General features: G+C 38.2%; 2 protein-coding genes across 3 annotated transcripts in view; one reads left to right on the forward strand and one right to left on the reverse strand.

Moving 5' to 3' along the window:
• Positions 1 to 2,477: 2,477 nt before the first annotated feature.
• Positions 2,478 to 20,318, reverse strand: LOC118992507 (uncharacterized). The gene is made up of 3 exons (XM_037054440.1): positions 20,148 to 20,318; positions 17,460 to 19,954; positions 2,478 to 2,525 (listed from the first exon to the last, which is right to left on the reverse strand). Exons 1-2 carry the CDS (start codon positions 20,316 to 20,318, stop codon positions 19,013 to 19,015), a joined length of 1,113 nt encoding a protein of 370 aa, XP_036910335.1. The 3' UTR covers positions 2,478 to 2,525; positions 17,460 to 19,012.
• ARID4A (AT-rich interaction domain 4A) overlaps positions 19,130 to 20,804 on the forward strand; it is a 62,084-nt gene continuing 60,409 nt past the window's right edge. Inside the window, exons 1-2 of one of the 2 annotated variants that reach the window (XM_037054395.1) lie at positions 19,130 to 19,219; positions 20,283 to 20,339. In XM_037054395.1, the coding sequence (XP_036910290.1) occupies positions 20,334 to 20,339 (6 nt within the window). In that variant the 5' untranslated portion in view covers positions 19,130 to 19,219; positions 20,283 to 20,333. Of the gene's footprint in view, positions 19,220 to 19,916; positions 20,179 to 20,282; positions 20,340 to 20,804 lie in introns of those variants that run through there. The other variant, XM_037054396.1, reaches the window with a different exon arrangement.

Below are 20,804 nucleotides of genomic sequence, written 5' to 3' on the forward strand. Positions count from 1 at the left end.
TGAAATGTAGATTTATGCCTATTTAAAAATTCCTTAGTTAAAAGTACTGCAAGCAGAGGCTTTGGAATCAGATTAAATTTAAAACTCCATTCCTTCATTCAGCTAGGGCTTAAATATACATATCCTGCTGGGATATTGTGTAAAAAGTACCTACCAATGCCAGTAAATAGGCAATTAATTGATGCCAGTTTTATACTTAGTAAAATGACTTTTGGTCATCAGCCACTGTTAACTTATAGGTACACACATAAAAGAATGTGGGGTTTTTTTTCCGTTTTATTGTAGATTTAAATATCCACAAAATTGCTATTCTGTCACTTAAACTTCTCAGTCTGTAAAATCAAAACACCCATATTTTATGCTAAAAAATAAATGCAAATCTATGTGGAAGTGCTCTGTAAAAAGAATTGCTACTAAGGAATATTCAGAATCATGGCCTGTGAGAACAACTGTCATAATCTGAACAATAGCATCTACAGCAGGAAGAAACAATTTGAATTCAGGCCGATATACCAAGTGAACACACCCTTTGTTGGGCTCATGCCAGTATCACTCCATTCAACTGTCATGCTTTCCTAGGAAGGTAATCTAGTTACTGAGTCTAGCAGCCGGGTACTTCTGGGTTTGAGTAGTTCAAAAAGCCAATCGGTGTACTTCAACAGCTAACTACTATACAAATAAGCCAAAACCAATTTCACTGCCATGGCTTATTTTATATAAAATTGCTTATCATATTTTAGAACTCATACATTTAACTCAGAATGACACCAGTGTTGGCCTTGGCCAAAACACCTGCACAATTTGAAACTGGATCTATCTATAGAGAGATAATTATAAGCTGACAATCCCAAAGCCAACTGCTGTACTATGGCCCACTGTTCTACTTTTGCAAACTTCTAACATAAGAACAGTATTTGGATCTCCTATCATTATACTGTGAGGACAGGAATTCTTGTATCACTGTAACTAATAACCCATTTTAAAAGAGAGTGGTTATTAAGAAACTTAAATTTGAGAACCCAAGGCAACTAGTATATATGCCGTAACATCAGATAAACCTAAAAGCTGATAAACCCAGCATTTTCATACACTACATACAGGTTTAATAATTTAGGTTCAGTTTTAGTGTACTATGCAACTACACTACTGAGACAGATTAGCCTTTGAGGAAAAAAAAAAGCTGGGACATTTTACTTTGGACAAGGCTACAAATTTATTTTTATAAAACAGTGATATCTATTGATTACTGTAAACCTTGATAATAACCTTGGTATCTAAAAAAGAGAAGTTTTAAAGAATGGGTTGGCCAAAATGTTTGCTCAGTTTTTAAATAACATATTCACCCTTTCGTTCCACCACCTTCTGCCATCTTTCAGGCAACTTCATAATTCCATCTTCCCAAAACTTTTTATCTCTTTGAGCAAAGAACTTTTCCAGATGACACTTGCAGTCTTCTAAGGAATTGAAATTTTTTCCATTAAGAGAATTTTGTAAAGACCGAAATAAATGGAAGCCCGAAGGTGCAATGTCTGATGAATACGGCGGATGAATCAGAACTTCCCAGCCAAGCTGTAACAGTTTTTGCCTGGTCATCAAAGAAACATTCGGTCTTGCGTTATCCTGATGGAAGATTATGCGTTTTGTGTTGACTAACTCTGGACGCTTTTCATCAAGTGCTGCTTTCAGTTGGTCTAATTGGGAGCAATACTTGTTGGAATTAACTGTTTGGTTTTCTGGAAGAAGTTCATAATAGAGGACTCCCTCCCAATCCCACCATATATACAACATTACCTTATTTGGATGAAGACCAGTCTTTGGTGTGGTTGGTAGTGGTTCTTTTCGCTTGCCCCGTGATCTCTTCGGTTCCACATTATTGTAAAGTATCCACTTTTCATCACCCATCACAATTTGTTTTAAAAATGGAACATCTTCATTACGTTTAAGTAGAGAATCACATGCAGAAATACGGTCAAGAAGGTTTTTTTCGCTGAACTTACGCGGAACCCAAACATCAAAGCGATTAACATAACCAAGCTGGTGCAAATGATTTTCCACACTTGATTTGGATATCTTAAGTATGTCAGCTATCTCTCGTGTGGTATAATGTTGATTATTCTCAATTAATGTTTTGATTTGATTGCTATCAACTTCAACTGGTCTACCCGACCTTGGAGCATCATCCACAGAGAAATCTCCAGCACGAAACTTTGCAAACCACTTTTGACATGTTCGATCAGTCACAGCACCTTCTCCATACACTGCACAAATCTTTTTTTGTGTTTCAGTTGCTTTTTTACCTTTCTTGAAATAAAAAAGCATAATATGCCGAAAATGGTGCTTATTTTCTTTCATCTTCAATATTAAAATGGCTACATAAAATTCACCAATTTAGATATTTTTTAAATGCACGCTGATATATCAGCTGTCACAGTACAATCTAACAATTGTTTCGAATGAAGTTCAAGACAACTAAGCGCTACTAGAGCCATCTTACTTGCTTTTATTTCTATCATTCATAAAGGGATCTGAAAAATAAATGAGAAAAATCAAGTTGTAGGTCATCAATATGCTTTACTTACTGAAACAAAATACTTGTCAAGACTTGAACAAAATAAGATGACAAATTAACATTTATTTTGTAAAACTACCCACTTACCAAAATGTTAAGAAATCAGAAGAAACCCACAAATCAGAAGAAAACCACAACTTGGTGTAAACACTCTCCTAATATTGTTTCTCTAGCTTTTGAATTCTTTACCTTTGGATATAGAACCCAGGCTTGATCTCTATTTTACTTGCCAACACTCTACCATATCTACATGGAATTTACCATGCCTAGGCAATTTTTAAGTGGTTTTTCCTGATGACTCACTACCTCCCAAAGAATGCCTTCTAAAATGATTTCTCCCTCTCAAAGTCCTTTACACGTTTCCCACTAGTTGTCAAATTAAGTAAAAGCTTTTGTTCTACTGTTTATGCATGTTACATTGTTTACTATCCTTCCCACAGATAGCAGTTATTCAAGAAAAGATGTCAGGTTTTTGTCTTCACTGGTGAATAGTAGGCATTCAAATGTTAACGGTACATTTTTTAATTTGTAAGAATTCATACTAGTGACCTGCAGCATATAAGGTATACCATTTCTGGGTACATATCCAAGGAAACTCAAAACACTAATTTGAAAGAATATATGCACCCCCATGTTCATTGCAGAATTATTTACAATAGCCAAGATATATATGGAAGCAACCCAAGTGCCCATTAATAGATGAGGGGATAAAAAGCTGTGGTACATATATACATAATTATTACATAATTAATACAGAATATTACTCGGCTGTAAAAAATGAATGAGGGTACTGTGCTAAGTGAGATAGGCCAAAGACAAGTACCATATGTGGAATCTAAACAAAATAGAAACAGACTTATAGATACAGAGAACAGACTGATGGATGCCAGAAGAAAGGGGTGTTGAGACAGAGTGAAAGAAGGTAAGATTAAGAAGTAAAACTGTAAGTACCAATTTTGTAATTGGTAATTACAAAATAGACACAAAGATGTAAAGCATAGGGAATACAGTAAACAATGTAATAACTATCTGTGGTGCCAGGGGGCACTTGAATTATCTGTGGCAACACTTGTAACCTATATGAATATATACCTCCTGTGCTGTACACCTGAAATTAAAGTGTTGAATGCAAACTAATTGAAAAAATAAAGTATCCTGAAAAAACACTGGTTCACTACTCTATTCAGAGGCTTTTAAATTAAGGTGAGCATGGTCTATTACTTGAAAAGATATGGAAAACTCAAGCTCAGAAAATACATAAATTTGGAGGGAATCAACTCCTTTATAAAAGCAAAGTAATGTAATTTTTCTCATTAAAATAAGTTGGGTTTTCCTTTCCGCCACCACTGTAACCGTAACAGTTTAATAATAACACTATCATCATAATTAAAGCCAGAATTATAAGCTAATATAGGTTTCAAACCAGCTTTGTCATTTAATAATTGTGTCATCTTGGGCAAGTTACTTCATTTCTTCATCTATAAAATGAAGATTATATATGATTAAAGTGGCATAAAAACAAATACTTAGGTATGAATGTAAATTTGTGTAAGATTTTATGTTGAAAATTATAAACTTGGGAGAAAAAAATGAACTAAATAAACACACTGATCAGAAGACTGAGTATCGTCAGGCCTCCCAAACTGATTTATAGATTGAATGTAAACACAGTGAAATTCACAATAGGCTATTTTTTGAGGTGGGGTTGGGGACTGGTAAGAAATCACCAAGCTGTTACTAATATTTATATGGAAAAGAAATTAGAACAGCCAAAACAATTTCAAAAAAGAAAAGATCCATTAATAGACATATTAACAGAAGAAAATAGTTTATTTTTAAATAGTTTTTCTGTTTATTTTTAAATTTTATTTTTAGAGAGGGGAAGGCAAGGAGAAAGTGAGGGAAAGAAATGTCAATGTGGGGTTGCCTCTCACACATCCCACCCCCTACTGGGGACCTGGCCTGCAACCCAGTCATGTGCCATAACTGGGAATTGAACTATCGACCCTGTGGTTTGCAGCCCAGAGTTCAATCCACTGAGCCACACCAGCCAGGGCAGAACTGTATCTTAAAACAGACTCACAAATATGGTAAATTGATTGACAAAGGTGAAAAGACAAATCAATGGAGGGCAGTGCTTTTTCAGAAATTATGTTGGAACAACTGGACAGGCATCCACAATACAAAAGCAAACCAAAAGCCAAACCATACGTTAGTAAGAGATACAGAAATTAACTCAAAGTGATCATAAGCCAAAATGTACCTCAAACTCTTAAACTTCTAGAAGAAAAGAGAGGATCTCTGAATTTAATTTTAAAAAGGGCAAAAGATACAGGTACTTCATATTAGAAATAACTGATGTTCCTTCTTTGACCATCTAACCCCTTCAAAAGGTAATATAACCTTATGCATTCCTCCAGTCCATAAATAACAGCTCTTTAAAAAAGTAAATGCTGGTATAATCTGGTTAATATACAAAGATTGTTGAAGAGCAAGGGTCCTTGCACATTTTGAGCTTGTGTTTGAAGTACATGACTTGGCCTTCTGTATGTGGAAACACAATGAAATTTTAGAAAAATTCATTGAAAGAGCTGAACTATGTAGTCCATATGGGAATGGGAATTATTAAAAACAGGGAAAGTCAAGACTTCATGACCAATGTTCAGTATAGGAGAATTATTAAGATAGCATCAAGGAAATAATGATAATTAAAACAAAGGGAGGGGGCGGGCTGGGATGGGAGTAAAAGACAGTAAACTACTTGAACAACAAATAAATTTTAAAAAAGGAAAACAGTATATGAGATTTAGTGGTATAAACATGATAACCTGTCACCTTTAGTAGACTGGATTGAGAGTAAGCAGCAACCAAATAAGAGCAGTAAATAATCAATGCAAATATTTGGATGCCTACAATGTATCACATTGCCAGCAATATTAAAAATAAAAAAGAAATAGAATTATTTCCTCAGTGGGAAAAAGACATTTTTAAATCACTAGGCAAGGCATATTAGAAATATGTATTACTATGCATACATATTCAAACTAAACTACAAATGTATGCTTTGGGAAGGAGGGCAAGATAAGTTAAGCAAGGAAATTTAGTTTCCTGGAGATCTGCTAGGATGAGCCCTCCTATCGGCGAAATTAGAAAAACTAAGATGTCCACAATTATTAGAAAAATAGTTCTGAAATGGCAATAACTCAAACAAAATAAAAAGACCACTCTTTATGAACAATTTAGATATGCTGTCCCCAACCATTTTGGCACTCTGGACCAGTTTCACCGAAGACTGGGGAAGGGGCAGGACACGGAGCTCAGGTGATCTTCGCTGCTGGCTGGGTTCTTAAACAAGGTGAGTTGAGGACTGGTCAAGGGCTTGGAGGTTGGGGACCCCTGATTTAGACAGTGGGGATCTATGTGGTAGATAACTGTTTCTCCATTTGATTCAAAGACCACCTGCATAAGAATCCCCCATAGAATGAATTCACTAGTTCTTGAAGTGAGTCCCGGAATCTGTATTGTAAACAAGTTACCTAATGTAATGCTTACAAATACAGTAACACTTGAGATTCACTGATTTGGACACAGGTTATTAAAAGGTGAACATGTCAACAGGAACAATTACTTAAAGGGTTTAAAAAATGAAACTCACAATGGAAAAATGGAGGATAAAACTGGGTCATGATGGTATTTAGGAAAGCGTTGTTAAATTTTTAAAGAAACACATATCTCAGAAATAGCACATTCAGAGATAATGAAAAGGGAAGTATTTGGTAGGAACTTTATAGTAGTTGGTTTCAAGTATCTTGTAATTTGAAATAGCATCACAGTTTTCTGAAAATTTCCAAAATAGCATCAGTTTTCTGAAAATTTCCAAAATACCATGGAGCTGATAAGGAAGAAATTACCTAAGTATTCAGGAATTAAAAAGTACCTTTTATATTTTAGTGACAGGTCAAAAACAAGAAGAACAGCTTTAACCTAAGGAAGGCCAAGCCAATTTAATGCTTGGTTTTACCAATGCAAAAGAACCTTAACACAAGATTCTCCTATCAGCAATGAGGGGATTCAAATTTACATTGAAACTTATGTTCTACTGGTATTACCTAATTAGTTGATTTCATGTTCCACCTACACTTTCCATATAATGAAAAAAACTACACAAGCTGTAAGATTTTATTCTATAAAATAATGTGGAATACTTTGAAAATGTATAAAAAGCATATTAAAATTTTAATACTTTATCTGTGCTTTGATAATGTAGTCTAGGTTCCATTCAGATGATAATTATAGGGTGAACAAAATTTTACACTGATCCCTAAATAGGAATAACATTAAACTGTATATATAATTATAATTTCTATTGTCCTACCCTGAATATCAGTTTATTAAGATTTCTTTGGAAAGGAGAAATGGAATTTCACTGATGACGACTGACAATTCTAATTTAAAGTTTTTATATCAAATACTATAAAAAATTTCCAAGATAAAGACCAAGAGCAGTATTCTTACTTTGAAAATAAAAGGAACTTAGAAAACATAATTACCAAAGAAAGCAGGCAACAAATTATTTTCGCTTGAAAATAAATTGTTCCTAAAAATTACTTCCTGAAATGATAAATCACATATGGATTTGAAATATAAATTATAACTAAAAATAAATAGATGTTAAAGATTAAAAGTGGAGATTATAGTAACTAGAACACTTTTACTAGACTATGACAGCATTTGCTATAAGGTTTGGAAGAAGATACTAAGCTTCATAATGTTCATTTGTATATATGGTGACAAGAAAATAACAAGTAGCATTGTTTAAAAATATGGACATTTATTATTACAAAATCAGCTAGGTAAATAAAAAGCATTATATTTAAAAATAATTTAATACAAATGCATGTTAAAAACATAAACTGTGATTCCTTTGAGTGCAATTCAAACAAGGTTATCCAAAGAAGAAATAAAAACTCAGTAGTTGTAGTAAACCCTATCCCTGACATTAGTGAATATTACATATAAATATTTATATTGTGGTCTTCAATGCCCTGTATGTTTTTAAAGATTTTATTTATATATTTTTAGACAGAGGGGAAAGGAGGGAGAAAGAGACAGAAACATCAACGTGTGCTTGCCTCTCACGTGGCCCCCACTGGGGACCTGGCCCACAACCCAGGCATGTGCCCCAACTGGGAATCGAACTGGTGACCCTTTGGTTCACAGCCCGTGGTCAGTTCACTGAGCTACACCAGGGCTCCCTGTACTTATTTTTAAAGAGTCAGAAGAATTTAAACAGAATATAAAAACAAATTATAAATAAATATAAAAATGTATCTGTACAAGATTTTTACTGAAGACGTGGTTGTTACTGTATAAATGCCTGAATAAGAGATTATAAATTAAAATGCTGAAGGAAAAAAAGTTGATTCATAGAACAAAAACATGACAAGTAACTTATCATTTGTAAATGTTCTACTTCACTATTTTAGTTGCAAAAGATTCTATTAATCATTTTACTGTAAACTTTCCCCCCAAAATATTCTAAGATAACAATGTAGTCCACAGTCCGTTTCTATTTATTGTAATCAGCTTTGGCCTATCATACGTCCCTACTAAAAACAGAGTATATGTGGTTGAATACGTATTTGCAGAGGAAAAGTCTACTGGAAATAAAGAATTTTTTTTCTTTATAGGCTATGTAATGATTCATTCACAAAATGAAATGTCTTTGATATGGAAAGCTTAAAGAGGAGCAGTGTCAGCAAGTCATATAATAATTATTTCTGGTAATGAAAAGTTTCTCTTCCTGACAACCCTCTTTCATAACATGAAGCCACATGAAGCTTTCTGACAAATGTCTTCAAGTGTAATACACAGGATATGCCACTTTCCCCCTCATCTTGATATTTGGACAGGTTCCAAACAATTTCAGGAGAGATGCTTTAAACATGAAACCCAGGCTCACCCATTCTTTTCCCTAAATGGAAATCTGACAAAACAGGAAGCACTTGGCAGCATAGAGAAGCAAGTTTTGTGGCTTACGTATTATTTACTGGAAACAGACTAGTTCTTCATGACATGTAATAAAATGCAGAACTTCACATTTGAGAGGAAAAAAATAGCACAAATTTCTCTTGGTTACCAAGGTTCCCTTGACAATTTTAAGGCCTTAAAGACAGTATCACATGATACACAGAGGAATAAAAAACAGGAAGATGGCTTTTCTTTTTGTTATGTTATTTCATATAAAAACTCCCATCTTTGTTCTTTTTAGGCCATCAATATTATACAAACACTATAAGCATATTTATGAAAAGATTTCTGATTTGGTTTTAGGGAACTTGCTTAGGGAAAAAATTTTTTTGTTTGTGCTTGCCACAGGATTTAAGGTAAAACTAAATACAGATAAATATGAATATAAACCCATAAAAGAGGAGCATTAGGATTAGCAGACTCAATTAACATACTACCAAACATACCATAAGCCAACCAAAAAAAACAAATCTTTCCCCAAGGACATCTTCCAGCTGCCCTCCTTTGCCTATAGAAACTTAACTACAGTGAAATTAATCAGTGAACCTGCGTACAATTACTACAAATATCTATTTGTAACTATTACTAGAAATAGTAATATTTCTGCGTAACTATTACTACAAATATCTGTTTTACCAGCCAATGAAAGCATTTACAGTGAGGTAGGTAGGACATGAAATTTGATCCTATGCTGTAGTGAATAGCAGCAACTCTCCTTAAGTGCTAAAATTATCAAGTCATTTTCTGATACTTCTGATTCTCAGGGGTTGTTAAAACATCAATTAATCTTTTGGAAGTACAGTAATATTTTAAGTACACTTACAGGAGTTATTTGAAAAAATAGTGTACTAGATTGAAACAGTTAAGTATTAGAAACTATAAATGCCTAGCACCATGCCCCTTACACTCTAAAAGCAAACACTCTGGCAGAGTAATGTATACCAGGTCACAACCAATGAGAGCAAGCTTTTGATCAGAGCACAGAACATCTGGATTTCAAATACAGTGTTTTCTGTATTAAGATATTTATGCAGTACTGCCTAGCTGGTATGGCTCCGTGGACTGAATGCCCACCTGGGAAACAAAGGGTCCCTGGTTGATTCCTAGTCAGCGTACATGCCTGAGTTGTGGGTGGGTCAGGTCCCCTATGGGGGGCGGCGCGCATAAGAGGCAACCACACATTGAAGTTTCTCCCCCTCTTTAAATAAAAATAAATTTATATATACATATATATACACATATGTACACATACATATATATATACACATACATATATACACATATGTATATATAGAGAGAGAGAGGAGAGAGATATGCAATCTAACATCCTCCTGAACTGTAAAAGTTCCGAGAATTTTAAAGCTGCGTATGTAATTACCACTTAAGCTCTATGAATGCCTTCTGTGACCTGGGTATTTTTAAAAATTTTAATTTATTTTTAGGCAGAGGGGAAAGGAGAAAGGGAGGAAGGGAAACAATGTGTGGTTGCCTCTTGTGCACCCCCAACTGGGGACCTGGCCCACAACCCAGGCATGTGCCCTGACTGGGAATTGAACTGGTGACCCTTTGGTTCCCAGGCCCATGCTCAATCCACTGAGCCAAACCAGCCAGGGCTACACTGGGTATTTTACCTTCCTATTTCCCACCATTCTCATTTCTTTTAAATGCCTAGGCCTTATCAATATTATAGTAACCAAGGATCAAGTCAATGTGTTCACAACATCTCTCACCCAGTTCCTATTCTCAGAGGACCCCTACTTTTATGCATTGAGGCATTATGATAAGAAAAATTTACTTGCAGAGTTAAAGTATGGTTTCAATAGCTGATTGAGCCGGGTTGCTTGTATATTCTGTGTTGGCAGCAGATGTACCCTGAACTAGCCAAACTTTTCAGAAATCTGAATCACTGCTGATAATGAAGATTAGTGGGTGGGCAGATCTACGAAAAAATCAGTTTCTGTCAGAAAAACAAAACAAAAAAACCAAAAAAACCCTTTGGTGGTTGATTAGACATAGTATCTTTAAACAAACAAACAAAGACCAAGAACAAAATATTCTAATGAAAATTCTTGACCTGTGGATAGTGCCCATTACGCTCTATGCTGTACATGTTCTTGATTCTGACCCAATCTCTAAAACATCAAGTGATCTCATTTTCAGTAACTAATCAGGCAAGATGTTCCTGGTATACAAACACTGACAAAGTACATTTTCATTGGCACATATTAGTTAAACATAATCTTTCAGCTTGTTATACCATTTATAAACTTTCATTCCACAAATGAGTGCCTACAAAGTGCCAAGGCTTGTGACAGGTTCTAACTTTACAAAGGTAAATAAGGTATAGTTCTCTGCGTGTAACAATGTTGTAACTCTGAACATAAAATCCTGAAATGCAACATAGAAAGTGGTAGGAATTACATAAGAGGAAATACATGAAATTCACATGGACAGATTACCACAGTTGTAGAGATACCATGGAAAGTTTCACCCAGGTTGCAGTGTATATAAGAGGCAACCAATGTTTCTCTCTCTTTAAAACAATGGGGGGAAAAAGTCCTCAAGTGAGGATTAAAAAATTAAAAAGTAGCCCACCCCCACCACACCATAAGAAAAAAATATTTTTAAAAAACCCCAACATGTAGCTTTTGACAAATGTAATAATGGCAACATTCCAGAAACTGGGAAAAGTATGAATAAAAACAAAAACCTGGGAAACCACATGATAGCTTTCATGTGACAAGAGCAACTAATACCTAAAGAGAAGCAGAAAGTTAGGTTGAGATGACATCCGAGAAGGTACTGCATGTGAGGCAGAGTCTAGATGCCTTATTTCTGCATATAAATACATATTTTAAAACAGTCTTCGAAGGACAAGACACTAATAACAGACACTATATTATGTCATCATATACACTAACACCACCACCAATATATGAGTGCTTCCTTAATACTTGGCAGCATTAGTCTAAGCGCTTTACATGTCTCAACTCATTTAATGCTACTCTCAACCCTGTCAGATCAGGTCTATTAAGATCTCCACTTCATAGATGTGGCAGAGGTTAAGAAATTTGTTTTAAACCATCCCTCCCACAAAAAGCCTGGTTGCACTTACACATTCTAAAGCTGGAAGTATCTTTGCTACCCCCTGAACAATTTCATTTATTTATTTTCCTGTATTTCTTCCCATTACTATTTATCCCTCTTATAACCCCTGCCCGATGCAATCACCACAGTTTGTCCAGGTCCATGAGTCCTTCTCCTTTTTGCTCAATCCCCGCACCCTACAACCTCACCCCCACAGTTGTCATCTTGCTCTCTCTCTGAGTCTGTCTCTATTTTGCTTGCTAGTTCATTTTTTAAAAAGCTATCAGTCTAATGAGAGACATGGAAAAGACCTACATGGTGTAACTCAAACGACAATCTTTGAAAAATAAGCAGTACCAGAGAAAAGGGGTTAATGAAAAAAAAAAAGCAATTTGTGCCCCAGAGGAAGCACCCCCCAAAAATTAAAATAAAGATAAGGAAAGCCCTGGCTGGTGTTGCTCAGTGGATTGAGTGCGGGCCTGCGAACCACATGATGGAGGTTCGATTCCCAATCAGGGCACATGCCTGGGTTGCAGGCCAGTTCCCAGCAGGGGACACACGAGAAGCAACCATACATTGATATTTCTCTCCTTCTCTCCTTCCCTTCCCCTCTGTAGATAAATAAATAAAATCTTTAAAAAAAAATAAAGCTAAGGAAAGAGAAGCAATTAAGCATACACAGTCATTAAAAACTAAGAATGCAGAAAAACTGAAGCACAAATGTTGTTTCTTTTAATTAATTTTTAAATTATGTTGTTTCTCTTAATTACTTTTTCCTCAATTTATTAATTGTATGTATCTTTGTAACTCAAAGCTAGCACTATGATGAGAAAATTTTTTTGTACGTAATTATTTAAATGAGATAGAGTCTTGATATAAACAACAAAGTAGCTCAAATTTCATACATATACTAACCCTAAAAGTTTAGGTTTTATAAATACAAATTAAAAAACCAGTCAAAAAGAAAAAAATTTTTTTTCTAAACCAAAATTGTAATCTCTTCATTGTTAATTAGCAGAACACATTTTTTAAAGTCTTAGGGGAAAAGGAGGGAATAGACCAGGGGAAATTAACCAGCTAAATTAAATGCTTCCTCTCAAAAAACACTTAAGAGTTAGCCTACTCCATATTTACATGTCTAATCACCAAAGTCTTTCCTTAAAAAAAAAACACTTAAATTTCATCTGTTGAAATAAAAGGGGTTTACAAAAATAAGCCAATTAACATCATTACTTGGATTTCATATATTTAAAAGAATCTTGGCTAAGCATTCATGTTTCATAGAATTATATGTTTTCACTCTACATTTTGTTAAAACTGAAACAGAACACAACTAACTCAGTCCACCGAGGAAGAGGAAAGATATTTCACCGCACATATCTAACAGCTTAAAAGCATCCTGCCCTGGCCAGTATGGCTCACTTGGTTGGAGCATTGTCCCACTGACCAAAAGGTCACAGGTCTGATTCTATGTCAGGACACACACCCGGGTTGCAGGTTTGAATCCTGGTCAGGGCACATGTAGGAAGGCAACCAATATTTCTCTCTCCCTAAGCCATGAAAAAATGTCCTTGGGTGATAAAATTAATAATTGTAATAAAATATAAACAAAAGCTTCCTTATATTTTGTAAGATGCTCTCTTAACACTATTTTTTAAATCATGAAAAACTAACCTCCCCTTCATTTTAGTTTAATTTAAAAATCATCTGGTTTTGTCCTGACTGGTGTGGCTCAGTGGATTGGGTATCCTGCCACAAACTGAAAGGTCACTAGTTCAATTCCCAGTTAGGGCACATGCTTGTGCAGGGCAAGCCCCGGGCTGCAGATCTGCAAGAGGCAACTGATCAAGGTTTCACACAACTGTGTTTCTCTCCCTCTTTCTCCTTCCCTTCTCCCTCTCAAAAAATAAATATTTCCCTAATATGTTTTACTGTTAATCTACTTTAACTTTTCAAACAGTACTTTTTATCAACAAAGTCTGGAGGGGTGTCCAACCTGCAGAACATGAGCTGCATGCAGCTCAGGATGGCTATAAATGCCACCCAACACAAAATCATCAATTTTCTTAAAACATTATGAGATTTTTTTTGTGATTACATGTCGCAATGTATTTAATGTGTGGCCCAAGACAATGCTCCTTCTTCCAGTGTGGCCCAGAGATGCCAAAAGGCTGGAACCCCATTAAAGAACAAAACTGAAAGTCAAAATACAGAAAACAACGTAAGGTCCAGTATATGCCTTGTCCCAACTAGGGACCTCATAGACACTTTGACAAAAGAAGAACAGATGCTAACTGGACTTTCCAAGCTCTAACTTACATGTTTAAAACTGATTTCATCTTTCCTTACCAACCAGTTGTCTCTCCTGACTTTCCAAATTAGTTAATACTACAATCTATTCCCTGCTCTTTAAAATCTTGAGTGTTTTGTTTTCTTTCTTCACCACCTTCATAATCAGTTAGAGGTCAAATGCTCTCAACTCTTTTGCTCGCTTACCTATTCCTCTCTCTTCAGGTCCCACTCCAGGTTCACCTTAGGCCGACACAATTGCAACAGTATCTTAATTTTCTTCCTACCTCTAAATCTTGTGTCATTTTTTCAGATACTCTGGACACTGTTTCCAAATAATTTTTCAGTAATATATTTTGTGTACATCATACCCCTGTGTCTGTTCCAAAACCCTTCACTAAATATCTAAAGTTAAATGGGAATTCTACGTGGAAAAGTATCTGCACCAAATTACCACTGAATAGTATTTAATAAACTCAAAAGATTTTAAAAAGTATGAAGACACTACATAAATGGACACAAGTCTTGAGTAAACAAGGTATCTATTACTGATAATAATCAGTAAGTGAAATTACAGAAAATGGTCCAACCTCACTAGTTAACAAAGAAAAAGAGAATGCGACATATTTTTCACCTATCAAATTAGCAAAAATGATGACACTACCCAAAGCTGGTTCAACAATAGAAGCAACTAAAAATTTGACAATTTTGATTTTGTAGGAAACTATTCTACAAATTAATTTGGGCCTGTTGAAATTGGTTATAAATAACATTTCTATCACAATTTTTTTTCATTCACACCTAAGAGATGGTCTTGTGACTTTAGTTACAGTTGTTTGTAGGAGATCATAAAATCCCATTTTAAAAAACTGAGAAAACAACCCTGGCTGGTGTAGCTCAGTGGATTGAGTGAGCATGGGCCTGGGAAGCAAAGGGTCACGGGTTCGATTCCCAGTCAGGGCACACGCCTGGGTTGCAGGCCAGGTTCCCAGTAGGGGACACATGAGAGGCAACCACACACTGCAGTTTCTCTCCCACTCTTCCTCCTTCCCTTCCTCTCTCTCTAAAAAATAAATAAGTAAAATATTTTAAAAATGAATAAAAAGAAATAAATAAATGGAGGAAACAAAATCTTGAGTATCATTTTAAAAGGTTTTTAAAATCAATTTTTAGATAGAAGGTGAGAGAGGGAGAGAAACACCTATGTGAGACAGAAACATCAACTGGTTGCCTCTCACTTGGAGGGACTGAACTCACAACCCTGCATGTGCCCTGACTAGGAAAAGGAACCTGTAACTTTTCACTTTGTGGGACAACGCCTAACTATCTAAGCCACACCAGTCAGGGCTTGAATAACTGTTCTTTTTGGTTTTTGTTTTTTTAAAAATGTATTTATTTATTTTTAGAGAGAGAGGAAGGAAAAAGAAAGAGAGGGAAAGAAAGATCAATGTGTTGTTGCCTCTGGGCACCCCCAAATGGGGACCTGGCCAACAACCCAGGCATGTGCCCTGACTGGGAATCAAACCAGCAATCCTTTGGTTCACAGGCCCATGCTCTCAATCCACTGAGCTACACCAGCCAGGTATTCTTAATGACTTCTCTAAATTTACATTACAAATCAATTTGGTATTAAATCAAATATCTGGACCATTAAAAGTATTTTGAAGGTTAAGACAGCATCTGTGGAACATAATGAATTCTTAGAAACAAATTACTGTTAAAGAAATCCTAAGAGCTTATTTTACATATTTTGTATATAAAAGTACATACAGATTTATAAGAAATATTGAAAGAGCATTCATCGTGTACTAGGCAGGCAAACATAGCAGTGATTAAAATCCCTGTTGCTGTCTTCTGGAAGTAGTGACTTAGACTGGGGAAGAGCCGAACAACTGCTAAGTAAAGGTTATGAGGAGCATGTAAAGGGTCCTTGTAAAGGAGCAAAAGCAACAAGAGAATGCACACAAGAATGGAAAACTTTAGGGAAGGCTACAGGAAACAAAATAGTTAAACTCATGTTTTTGGCAACCTCTAAATCAAATTTCTGTGTAGCAGAATGTTTCACTGCATAAATGCCTAACTATTTAAAGTAAAAAAATAAATTAGTTTTAAGAAATTATTCCTAAGATCCTCAAAAATTCTCAAATTAATTTTACTACACATATGACTTAAAGGATGTAATAATTCTACTTGAATAAACAGAGACCCAGGAGAAAATTTTTAAAAAATAAAGCTAGTGAAAAAACAGAAAATTAAAGAAAATGTAGTAAAAGCAAAAAGGGCAACAAAAATATAAGTGCAGTAAGAGCAAAAGTTTTTTTTTTTTAAAGACTTTATTTATTTTTGGAGGGGAAAGGAGGGAGAAGGGGAGAGAAATATCAAAATGTGGTTCCCTCTGAGTGCCCCCAAAAGGGGACTTGGCCTGCAACCCAGGCATGTGCCTTAGCTGGGAATCGAACCAGAGACCCTTTGCTTCACAGGCCAGCCCCCAACCCACTGCACCACACCAGCCAGGGCAGAGCAAAAGCTTTTTGCTGTACAAGGAAAACTGTAAAGATCAAAAGCCTTAAATATATAACCCCTTTGGCCTTATATTTCCACTTCTGGGAATTTATTCTAAAGAAATCAGGGATGTGAAGGAAAAGTTTGAGGACTAGGAATTTTAGGTATAGATATCAGTTCTTAGGCAAAATCTTACAAAATATATACAGATATTAAGACATATTGCTGTAACATAAAACTTAGGAGATCAGGATATATGAATCATTGTGCACCTTTTCTATAGAACACTATGCAGCCATGAAAGCTGTTTAAGAACGGACAAAATATTTCCTGTGTTCCCAATACCTTCTATAAAAGAAATAAACATGGGTGATAAAATGAGCTCCAATGATGTTTATTTTGTAAAACAAAACCAATGAAAAATGAAACCCCTTTTTATAATATATGAGTACAGTGTGAACCATAATTACTTTTTAGTGGAGGGAATACAAGATATTTTTGCATTCTTCTTTTTGCTTTAGAAATTTACAAATGCCCACTTATATGTTATTGGACAGTAACAGCTAGAAGTTGTGTAGTAGAATTGGAGGTGGTTACCTCCGGAAAGTTCAGCAGTATTGTTTTATAACTTCCCTAAGGAAAAAAAAATCACTTCCAAACTCTTACTGACATATCATTTTTATATATCAGATTTTTAAATTGGGAGAATCGTAAAAATGTTCCTATCATTACATGATAAAAACATTAACTACTTAAAAACCCAGAAATGGAAACTACATGAATGAGTAGACAAATTCATGTCTTAACTTTGAGTTTCATTCTAAAAAAAATACCACACCTGGTAGCTAATCGTACCGACTCATTTGCACCGTTCAATGACCATTCTTCCATTTTGCTGTTTACGGCTCTACTTTATTGGCCCACAAAAAATTTTTCCAGGCACCCTCCCCAATTTAAGATTTTTACAGATATTATAACTCACCTCAGTTAACACTTCCTGAGAGGTCCTGTTATCTTCAGACCAACTGCCAACAAAACTCAGTAAATTATTAAATCACTGAACCACAGTGTTCAAAACAGGAATTATAAGGATAGTTTTTTAAAAAGCTATCCAGATCTGGGCCACTGAATTACTCAACAGAAATACTAACATATTTCACTCTTATTAAGCAATTTTGAGAAAAATCACTTATGAATGAAAAACTGATTCAGCTTTAGTTAAGCCGTTCTCTCTTTGATTTGATACGTTTGAAATTTATTCAACGTGTATCATTAACGATATTTTTGATTTTCTTAATTACTTCGTTCTTTGTAACAACTTGCTCCATTTCCACCATTTCAAATGTTTCTGTTTCATTTAATAGAATACAAGATTTTGCTCAGAGACCACCACCAATGGCTGGACTGAACTGAGTCCCACCAGGAGGTCCTTTTTATCTACGGTGCTTTCAGTCCCTGCAAAACCGCTGCTTTTTCCTTTCAAAAAGTAGGATAAGCCTCGTGAAGCGCGGAACCGCTGCTAAGGTCTGAGTAACAGCGTCTGTGGCAGCAAGTGAATTCCTCAGCATCCCGAAAACCAGTGCTTAATCCCGTGAGGAGCACGCGAAAACACCTGTCCTGTCCCCAAGCACTGTGTCCAAGAACCGAACCTTCCCAATTTTAATTAAGGAGGTGCCCACTTGAGAATGTGACAAATTCCCGAAATACACTTCCAAAGGGAGAACGAGCTGTTCGGAGAAGAGCAGACCCCGGGAAACCTCCCGTGTCCTCCAGAGAAAGCCAAGGACCAGCCCAGAAAGAGAGACGTCCCCCGCGCCTCTTTCTCTCTCTCGCAGCGGGAGAGAAAGCCTCGCCCCCTCTTATCCCGCCCTCCACTTCCCACCCCGCCTCAAGGAGAAGTTTGCCATGGCTGCCCACTGGCCCCTCCACTTCCGGTGCCGCTAAAGCTGCGCCATCCCCCCCCCCCCCCAGTCACTCGGACAACCATAGGTTCCAACTGACCTTTCAAACACACCCGCGACTCCTCCGATCTTCACTAGGTCTTGTTCGGGAGGGAACCGCGGACGGGCGTCGCACTGAATAGAAACTAAGGGAGGACTTCCCTATCGTCTCTCCACAAACATGAAACGCGATAGATCTGCGGCCACTGCAGCCCAGACAAAATGGCGCCGAGAAACAGGTTTAGCGCATGCGCCTAGAAAAGACTCTGTCCCGCCCCCGTGAAAGTCCTGGCCGCAGCTCTGGGTTCGGTTTCCATGGGACACCCCAGTGCCAATCCTTGTGCGGAACTGTTCTTCCTGACCCTTCAATTTACCAATCAGTGCTCAATGAAGCACATCCGGAATCTTTCCTACCAATCCTTTTTCAGTACTTGCTTACTCAATATCTGATTCTCCAGTAGTGTTACATCTCGGAGGCAGCCAATCATAAGTGGAAGATGTCCTACCTGCTGTTTTTCGCACCAATCCGTGAAGTTTCAGAGTCACATCCAATGAGGAAGGCAGGTAGCGATCTCCAATCCGAAGCGCTTCGGCGTCATGAGCAGCCAATAAGAGTTCGTGTAGAAGCGAGCCTGCTCAACAGCTTGTTATTTGGTAGATTGTGGCAGTAAATCGGACGAGTGGGGAACCGGGCGCAGGAATTGCCGCCGCGGTCCGGAGTGGTGCTGCCTAGCCGGGGGCCCACGGTGGTCAGTGGGGCGGAGGCCTCGGGAGCTGACAGCGCGCACTTCACCCACAGTTGGTAGGTGGGGAGGAGGGAAGTGGGGGATACTGAATGGACCAAACGGCAGTAGCAGCTGCTGCTTCTGCCTGGGGTCCCAGTGCAGTCGGCAGCTTTGGAGGTGGGGAAGGAGGTGCTAGGCAAGTAGTGCGTGGAGCGCCGGGGAAGGGGCCAGTAAGTAGTGGAGCAGCTATAGCAAGTGCGGGAACCGCCGCGGCAGCCTCGGCCGCTTCCCCGGGAAAATGGCTGTGGGGCTGGCCGCGCCGCTAAGTTTGCTTCCGTGCCGTGAAGAGCGGGCTGCTTCGGGGAGCTGGCCCCCAACTCCGCGGTGCGTCCTCCAGTGTGGAGTCCGTCGCAGGACCCGAGAGGCTGGGGGCAGGTACCTCTCTGGGCTGTACAAAAAGTTGAGGCGGGCGCTGGGAGGAGGCGGCGGCTGCCGCTGTGCGGCTCCCCTCCCCTCCCACACACTGTCCGAGCCACCTCCCTCCTCCTCTCCGCCCTCCGAGCCCCCTTCCTCTGCGCGGGTCTCCCTTCACCCTCGCGCTTCCCGCTGAAGGCCTCGGCCCCTGCCACTTCGGGTGAAGCGCTTCTTTCTGACATGGTGCAGAGAGGAGGAGGGAGAGCAATGGCGCCGTGACACTCCGCTGCCGCCACCGCGGGCCCGGGGCGGGCCGAGGGGGCCGAGCGGCGGAGGCGGGGCGCGGGCCAAAGTCGGGGTATCCGGGGGACGGCCGAGCGAAGACTGGGCGACCGCGCCTATCGGGGACTACGGGAAGCCCAGACAGCGCCGTGTCCTTTTCCAGAGCGATAGGTCCTGGGGATCCGAGTTGAGCATTCCGGGTCAAAGTGGCGAGCAAGGCGGGGGCGCGGTGGGCCGCTGGCGAGGTCCTGGGCGAAACGGGCTCCCGCGGGGTTCTCGCTACGCCCTCAGCCCCTGCGTCCCAGTTACCCTCGGAGGGGATCGTCTTATCCCATTGCTGGTGAGGGTTCTGCCCTTCCCCGCTGGCATTTGTTTACTTTCTTTCCTTGATTCGTTCCCCGCTGTAAACTGATTCTGGTTGTCTTTCTCCCCCCATGGTTCTAGCGACGGAGTACTTAGCTGGTTGAGCTGGAACCCCATAGGTCACCAATAAAAATGAAGGTAAGTGGAGTCATCGCCGCTGTGAACCTCGTGCCCTGGACACAGCTTGTCGAGAGGATAGTGCTGTGTGGAATGCCTTTTTTTTTTTTTTTTTGGCTACACAAAATTGATTCCTCTACTAAGCAGCGCTTTCTGAAAAGGAGGACGTGTTGAATGGGTGAGAAATGATCATTGTGTCTAAATGCAGTCGTTTCAGCCCCTCTCTGGAGCAGTTAGCACTTTGGAAAGGCTGTTGCAGCTTTTCCATTGTTGTCCATTGGGCTAGTATTTTTAAACACTTCCTGTGTTGGCAGCAACCTTTGCAGAAGTAAAGCTTTTGTCCTGCTTTGGTTCTTTGGGGGAGTTTTTTGAAATTTTTATTTTTCCCCAGTGCCAGTTTGATTTTCTAAGGAACAATATGCGATGTTGTAAGGGAGGTAGCATTTTCGTTGGGGATAAAATTAAATTCTGTGGCTAAAATATTTG

This window comes from Sturnira hondurensis, unplaced genomic scaffold, assembly GCF_014824575.4.
Source record: "Sturnira hondurensis isolate 20B ecotype Veracruz unplaced genomic scaffold, ASM1482457v3 Scaffold0008196, whole genome shotgun sequence".
Taxonomy (NCBI): Eukaryota; Metazoa; Chordata; class Mammalia; order Chiroptera; family Phyllostomidae; genus Sturnira; species Sturnira hondurensis.

Coding starts and splice junctions, on each gene's coding strand:
- LOC118992507 (XM_037054440.1), bottom strand. CDS start 20,318: ATGGGGTTCCAGCTCAACCAGCTAAGTACTCCGTCGCTAGAACCATGG. Junction 19,955..20,147: donor TAAGACGATCCCCTCCGAGG/GTAACTGGGACG, acceptor AGTCCCCGATAG/GCGCGGTCGCCCAGTCTTCG.